Source organism: Malurus melanocephalus, unplaced genomic scaffold (genome assembly GCF_030028575.1).
Source record: "Malurus melanocephalus ecotype Western Australia unplaced genomic scaffold, MMel_1.1 scaffold_402, whole genome shotgun sequence".
Lineage (NCBI taxonomy): Eukaryota > Metazoa > Chordata > Aves > Passeriformes > Maluridae > Malurus > Malurus melanocephalus.
Window position 1 is genome coordinate 575290 of NW_026623634.1, and position 7515 is coordinate 582804.

Below are 7515 nucleotides of genomic sequence, written 5' to 3' on the forward strand. Positions count from 1 at the left end.
ATATCCTTAGGAAATGCTTTAAAACCCCTTTTGTGGGTGGGGAAGATTTCCCCCACAAAAACCCAAGCAGGTGCCTGTACGAAACTAAAGCGAATTGAAAAGCTTTTTGACTATTCTTGCAAGGTTGCCCAAAATCTCTCATTTTAGCAGCAATGACTGTGAATATCCTGGCCCTGCCTGACTCGGTATTTTAGGTGGGAGGAGCATTTTCAAATGACGGTGGTCACAGATGAGCAACCTGATTGGTGCCTGCAGGTTTGCACTGATCTCCTGAAGCAGACACAGGCTCAGTCCCCCTTTTCACTGCATTGTATWAATAAACCTGATTATAAGAGGAAAAAAACCCAAACACACACACACATTGTAAAATATGCACAAATGCATTTCATCATGATAGAAAATACTTTTTTTTTTCAAGTCATTACAGTGCTTTCTTTGGGTTTCTGGGTTGATAGTGATGTATTTAAAAGGATGTGGTAATAACCCTCAAAGTGAGCATGACAAGTCCAGGARCATCAGAGTTAAAGTTTCACTTTCATCTACACATGATAAAAGTAAGTTCATGGCTTCTGGTACCTAAAACACAACCAAAAGTCTGCCCTGGAATAATGTCATTTGCTAGCAGAGAAACTTTGGGAAGTTCTGCATCCTTTGAGAAGTTTCAACTCTCCTTGGATCAGACTTCCATAAATTGTTAGCAGCCTGCACAGAGGGCAGAGTTAAGTGTATTGGCACATTTTAACTCATTTGCTGATGCAATGACTCCTGTTCTTAAGGCACTTTAATTGCATAGAACCTTGCACTGGGAGTGCTCTTACCCAACACTTTTCACCCAAACCTCTCAAAAGTAATTTTTCATGGGAGGCAACAGTTATTAACTTTACAAAACACACTGGGGAAAGGTGAGCTTGTTGTCATGCTGGTCAGATCCATGGCAGAGCTGAAACAGAAAACAAATTGCCCAAATGTCAGTTCAGTAAATACTCCATCTGAGAGGTGACAGCCTTTGAAAATGTCCCGTTTTTATTGGCCAGTTAAAAAAAAAAAAAAGTCTGATGTTTCCACCACAAATGGAATATTCCTGTCAACTTGAGGTTTTACCAACACCGAGAGAGTCCCGTTAACAAATGCATCAGGTGTTTCTTTCAAAAATTGTTCTTAAAAAAATAAAATACGTAGTCCTACATGTAAACTTCATTCCTGCAGAGTGCCGCTCGCCCCCCGTGTCACTCGTCCTTGCCGTCCTCTGTGGAGTTCCTCTGCAGGACAGGGCTCAGTTTGGTTTGCAGGACGGCCGCGAGTTTTTTGGAGGTTTTCTTCAGGAAGGCACTGCCGGGGTGGACGCCGCTGACGTGCAGGTACAGATCCTCCTGCGTGGGGCCBGTGTAGCCGCAGTCCTCGCACACGTACAGCTTGTCCCTCCTCTGCTTGTAGGCRTACTGCTGCTGCACGCCGTGGATCTTCTTCAGGTGCGACTCCAGCGAGCAGCGCTGCGTGAAGGCCTTGTTGCAAACCTCACATTTGTAAGGGCGAATCCCTGCAAAGGGAAAAGGCAGCGGTTACCACCCTGAGCTTGCAGCAAGGCTCCTACTCCAGCTGCTGAGGAGGTATCTAGCAGCCCAGGGAACAGGCTCTCTGAGCAGAACATCCTATTTTCAGGTCAAGATTTTAGGAATGGGTTGACATTTTTAGGCGTAGAAAACCTAGGAATGTTTTGAGAAGGTGCRGGCAGACTGAGGATAACAGGTGCCCATCGGTGGTTCGGTTCTAAGGAAGCCACTGTCAACTCCTGCAAAACTTACTTTAGACCCCCTTTGAAATTCTGTGACTAGGGAAAATTATCTGTTTCAGCTAATCTGTCATTTTGGCTTTCATAATGAATGAAAACTTCTACCTTGTTAAGATTTTAATTTTTCTCTCTTAGTGAGAAAAGCTTAATGAGGCTTTGGTGAGCAGCACTGGAATGTGAATGTCCAAAGATTCCAGTGCTTCAAAGGAGCGAGAACACTTTCATACAATACAGATTTCATGACTGAGATTACAAATTTTAGAAGAGAAATGCAGTGAGATGAAAGAAATAACTCTGTCTCCAGAGGAGGGAGAAAGAACTGACTTGTGCTTTGAATGTCCAGACAACCAACATCACAAAAAACAATTTTACCACCAATCAACACTGATTTAACAACACCCCCCTCTCAGTGCTAAAATAGCTGAKGGTGTAGCAACGCTTAAGAGAACCTAAACCAGCTGGAATTCTACTTACTAGACTAGATGAGTAAGWTTTCAAGCAAAGATCACCCTTAAAGCTGACATAACAGGTTGCCTAATCCCCTCTTTTCCCCAGGGAAGGTGRAATGCCAGGGTCTGCAAGATCACATCTATGGTGAGCAAGGCAGAAACGGGGAAACCAAATTGGTCTGTTTTGAGAGTTGTAACTTTGTGATTGCTTTAAGTTACCAGTCAGGAGCTGATCTTTCTACCAGAAATCCAAGCTAATTAGGTAAGTTCCAATAAGCAGCATCTCAACTGCATTTTTGTAAGTTAAAAGAGGTTATCTCAGTGCACCAGATTAAACTATCAAGACAAAAGTTTCCTAATGCCTGCTGCTGTGAAATTGCTTCATTTCCATTAAACTGCAGTTGGGGAGAAAGTCCAAACCTTCATTAGAATGTAAGCACACACAGTAAGCAGTTTCATGCTCATTTGAAGGCAATTTAAACCTTCACCATCCTTGGTGCAGGAATACAAGCAAAGAAAGGATGATGCCAGGATGGCACAGCCTTTCTTTGCTGGGGGAACCTCTCATCACTTAGGAATCATTTTAAATCCTTTAGGAATCATTTTAAATTATTCTGGCCAGAGACCCTCTTGGATTCAGTTTCTGACTCTGATGAGGGCACAGGTTGAAAAATCTCTTCTTTTGAAGGCACTGACTCCACACTCCAGCCATACCCCAGGGGCAGCTCCCTGCTCACAGCCAGCAGCTTTCCTTTCCACRTGAAAGCTTTGAAAACAATCCCAAACAGCACAAAACATTGGTTCCAGCCAATGCTTTCCCATCCAAATGGGTGACATTGTTTTTGTGAGCTCTGATACTAAGAAACAGATCCTGCCTACCGACATCCTTGTGTCCTAATCTAGCCGTTTACCTGCTTAATGGTGCCTAAACCAAAAAAGGGGCTCTGCAGAGCAAGCCCAAATAGCCTCCAGCTCCCTTTAGGCAGCCACACACCTGGAAAGATGTGATGTGCCTGTGAGATGTGTTGGGTGCAACTTCTGGGTGCCCAAGAGGGCACAGCCGGCTCAACCTACCAGAAAATATTGCCCTCAGTGAGGACAGGGTTGATATTTCCTTAAGCCATTGCTTCCACCAAGGAAAAAAAAATAAAAAGAAAAAAACAACAAAACAAACAAAAGGGCAGCCTTCTCCCTGCTCCAGACTGGGCTAAGAATTTCTTGGAACAGTGGGCTGGATTTGAGGCAGTGGATCCAGTTCAAAGGAGCACAGCCACTGCTGTTTGGGATGAACTCAGAGAGTGAGCGACCACAGAAAGCTCATCCCTCCAACCTGGGGAAGACACAGCACGAACCACACTCTGCGTTCTCCAGACAGTGCCAAAATCAAACCATAACCCCATCCTGCACAACGGTCAGCCGGGAAAAAACCCAGAAACTGCTGCTCATCGCCTCTAGAGGGCAAAGCGTTTTCATCCAGCTCCTGCCTCCACTCAGCGCTAGATACCGATAATTGCAGTGATTTGGTATCCCGGGGGGTTATCCCAGATGGGTTATCCCRGGTGTGTTATTCCAGGATCATTGTCCCAGGCGGGTCTGGATGGCAGGTCCTGCATCCTCACTGCCTTAGTTCTCAGATTTCATCATTTCCAGGACTTTTCCCTGACCACACTCATGCCTTCTGCTTTCCTCCACTGCATCCCCACAAATTTTTTTTTTTTTTGTAAATATTGTTAACCTGGGATTTGTTTTAGGGTCTTGCCGGGTTACCCCCACCCTCTTCTCGTCCTCGTTCCATCCCACCCCTTCTCCCCGGCACCTCCCGCGGGTCCCCAGGGAACTCATGCTCACCAGTATGGGTCCGGACATGCCTTTTCAGATCAAAGGTGTCGTTGAAGCCTTTTCCACAGAAGGTGCACAAGTGTCTCTTCACCTGGCTGTGGCACTTGATGTGTCGGTTGAGCATCCTCTGCAGGCGAAAGCCTTTGCCACACAGCTCGCAGCTATGCAGGGCGGCGTCGTTGCAGGTGCCCGTGGTGAACTGGGGAGTGGGAGAGGACCGGGTGAGCGTTGGGGTGAACAGAAGAAATAAAAGCAAAGCAGGCAGGGCTTATTGTGGCATTCAAAGGAATCTTGGGATGTATCAGAAATGAAAAGTGAAAGCGTTTAGGGGACTCCTGTGGGGTGAAACCTTCGTGATGTTCTTGCAATCGAGCGAGGGACTTAATGTGCAGATTTGGGACTGATGCCTCCCTGGCCAGCCTGGATTCAGGGCTTAAAACGAACTCTGGGCAGTGGATTCCTTGCAGGGGCAGCAACCTTTGTCCAGCTACATCCATGAACGCCAGGGCTTAGGCTGTGAGCATTTTTATGGAGAAGGAAAGTCCTCTCCAGTGGGAGAGTTGTGCCTTCACTAGTCACACCTCCAGCTGCTCCAGGTCCCTCAAAACCCAGCCAGCAGCGATTAAAAAAAAAAGGTGGGTTTGGAGAGATAAACCCAAAGGACGGTGTGCTCAGTCAGAAGAGACTGAAACAATGGCTCTAATCTCCCCCCGTCGGTGTCCCGGGCTCGTTAATTAACAGCAGAGTGACATTAGGGGGTAATCTCGTTCCCACTCCTAGCACCGAAAGCATTGTGCCAACACCATGACATAACTTGACTAAAGAAGGCACTGATGATTCAGTTCCTGGGAAGATCATTCCTCAGAGGGAAAGCTAAAAGTCTGGAAAATGTAAATACTCTGCTGCTGGTTTAATGATTCCTGGTGGAGCACAGGGACACTCTCCCTGACAGACACCCGGGATGAGGGGAAGCCAGCAGAGCAGGCAGGACCACATCCATTGGCTAAAAAAATAAAAAACAACTCTGCTGAAACGTGGTTTTGCTGTGACCGTCACTAACAGCCCAGGTTAAATTATACAAAGTAGGTTAATGTCAAACAGCAGCAGGGCGGGCTCTTCACAAAGACAGGGATAAATCTGGCGTTTCTTTTTCCRGAAGAGCCAGTTATTTTTCCCGCTGCTCCTCCTTCGCTTACTATCGAAGCAACGCTGCTCGAAATTGTAAAGAAAGATAAAAGAAAACGGCAGCTGTGAAACCACGAGGTGTGAAACTAGAGGGGGAGCCATCTGMGAAGAATCTGTTGGGCAATCAGGGGTATGACTCCTCCTCGAGCAGCTGCATAGAACCAGGGTGAAACCTAATCATGAGACTGAAGAGCGCGGTGACTGGAAGGCTGTCAGCCCGGCGCAGACAATGGTCATTTTTACAGCTCCATCCCCAAAGCATCAGCCAGGGTTTAACGAGGTGTTAACTACCAGGGGTAAACACATCTCCTGCCTAGCACCGGGGTGGCCTGGCTCCACCTCTGCCGAAGGGACCCTGGATGTTCAGAGAGAGAAGCGCCGCTGTTTGGGAACTCGTTCGAGTTCTCAGGTACCACGGGGACGATTTGCCCTCCGAGCCTTGGGAGGGAAATYGCTGCTCTGCTCTGCTGGTTCTGCCCAGGGAACACCCAGACAGCCCGAGCTCCTGCCCTCGCAGCAGAGAGGCTCTTCCAGAGCCAGATAATTGCTTCATTTCAACCAAGCCCGCAGGTCGACTCAAAGTGGCAATGGTCTTTCACASCCATGGAGGAGAACTTTTAACCATCTGCTTTCTTGACCGGTCTAAGGTGGGAAGGGGGCAGCGTGAAGATTCACCCCAGCCCCTCTCGGTGAAGGCTTGTCTGCCACCTAGAAGGCAGCTTTTACGGAGGCCCCACGCTGAGGAACAAGATCCACCCACGCACCGTGGGGCATGACTCCTAGCTGCCAGGGCTGGTCCTTCCTGGCTGGGTTCAGAGCTCCTGCGGGACCCGAGCCAAGCAGGTCAGGGGCAGCACGTCCCAGGCAAGGATAAGAGAAGGCAAAGGGCACTGGAAGATTATGGCACATCGCTTACGAGSCTTGCCCTGCCATCCTACGGCCRRCGGCTCCCGCAGGCCCTCGGTGTGYMGGACAGGTGCTGCCAYYRCTAGCAAAGAGAGCCCAGGGGAYTRTTGTCACCTCGTGTCCCCGAGCAGCACTCAGGCCTTGACCTTGAGCTGGGGTCACCCCATTGCCACACAAGAGACGATCGGGGTGCGGGCGGTTACCTTGATTTTTGACCTGACCATGGGGCGCTTGACGGCCAGGTCCAGCAGCATCCCCCCGGCCGTGCCCAGCTCGCCGGGGGCAGGCTGCGGCGTCGGGGGRTCGCTGGGCTCGGCGTCCCGGGTCCCGCTGCTGCCGCTGCTCTCCAGGCTGCAGCTGTCTTCGTAGCCCAGCAGCACGCAGCCGATCGCGCCTGCAACGGGGTGGGGATGCGATAAAGCGGGGGGACCCCGGAGCCGCGGGCAGGGCCGGGGAGGGAGGCGGCGGGCGGCAGCCGGCGGGCCCCGGTGTTTAACCTGCGGGCGGGCCGGCCGCTGGCGGCGGGGGAGGATCCCCGGCTCACGCTGCAATCGGAAACTCAAACACGAACGGTCCCAAAGTTCAAACAAGCCAGCTCCGCCGCCTTCCCGTTATACCCCGGGCAAGGGCAGGAGGAGCGGGAGGAGGAGGAGAGGGGGAGGCCAGGAGTACATCACCCCCCCCGGGTCCTTCCTTCTCCTCCCCCAGCCACCTTTCTCATGCAAACGAGGTTTCCCACCTTCCCGGACACACACGCACACACATTCCCCCCCAGCTCCCCTCCCCGCCGTACCCGGGGGCTCCCCGAGGTGGGAGACTCTGCCAGGCATGGGGGCGGCYCGGCCCGGCGGGGCTGGCACTCCTGCCGCTGCCCGGCCGCTTTCCCCCCGGTGCCGTCCGTGTCCCTTCCACCGCGTTTAAGCACGGCCTTCTGTGACCCGCCGCGTCCCGCCCGCCCCCTCGGGGCTCCCCCGGCCCGGCAAAGCCCCCTCCCCACTCGCCCCCTCCCCGGAGCGCAGGGACCCCGCTCCCTCGGTCCGTCCCGGCGGCGCCGGGCGTGGGGCGGCGGTCGGCGCCGTACCTGGGATGTAGGTGTCGGCTCTCTCCTCGTCGGGCAGCCCATCCCAGCTGCGCACCGCCGGCTGCGGGCTCCGGCGCTTCACCAGGAAGGCTCTGGGCATGGCGAGGGCAGGGGGCACGGCTGGGCACGGAGCGGAGCGGCCGCTTCAGCCCCGCCGSCCGCCCGCTGCCCGACGGGGCGCGGGCGCTGCGCTGCCGTCCGGGGGAGCGGGACCGCACGCACCGGGCAGAGCCGCTGAGGCGCGGGGAGGGGAAGGGGAGGGGAGG

General features: G+C 52.2%; 1 protein-coding gene across 2 annotated transcripts; it reads right to left on the reverse strand.

The window, feature by feature from the left end:
• Positions 1 to 1002: 1002 nt before the first annotated feature.
• Positions 1003 to 7472, reverse strand: OVOL2 (ovo like zinc finger 2). Of its 2 annotated transcripts, XM_057379336.1 has the most exons (4): positions 7250 to 7472; positions 6372 to 6562; positions 4087 to 4276; positions 1003 to 1537 (listed from the first exon to the last, which is right to left on the reverse strand). In XM_057379336.1, the coding sequence occupies exons 1-4, from the start codon at positions 7347 to 7349 to the stop codon at positions 1227 to 1229; spliced, it is 792 nt and encodes a 263-aa protein (XP_057235319.1). In that variant the 5' UTR covers positions 7350 to 7472; the 3' UTR covers positions 1003 to 1226. The 2 variants fall into 2 exon arrangements, with proteins under 2 accessions (XP_057235319.1, XP_057235320.1); XM_057379337.1 differs by lacking the exon at positions 6372 to 6562 and having other exon boundaries at positions 7250 to 7351.
• Between the last annotated feature and the right edge of the window lie 43 nt (positions 7473 to 7515).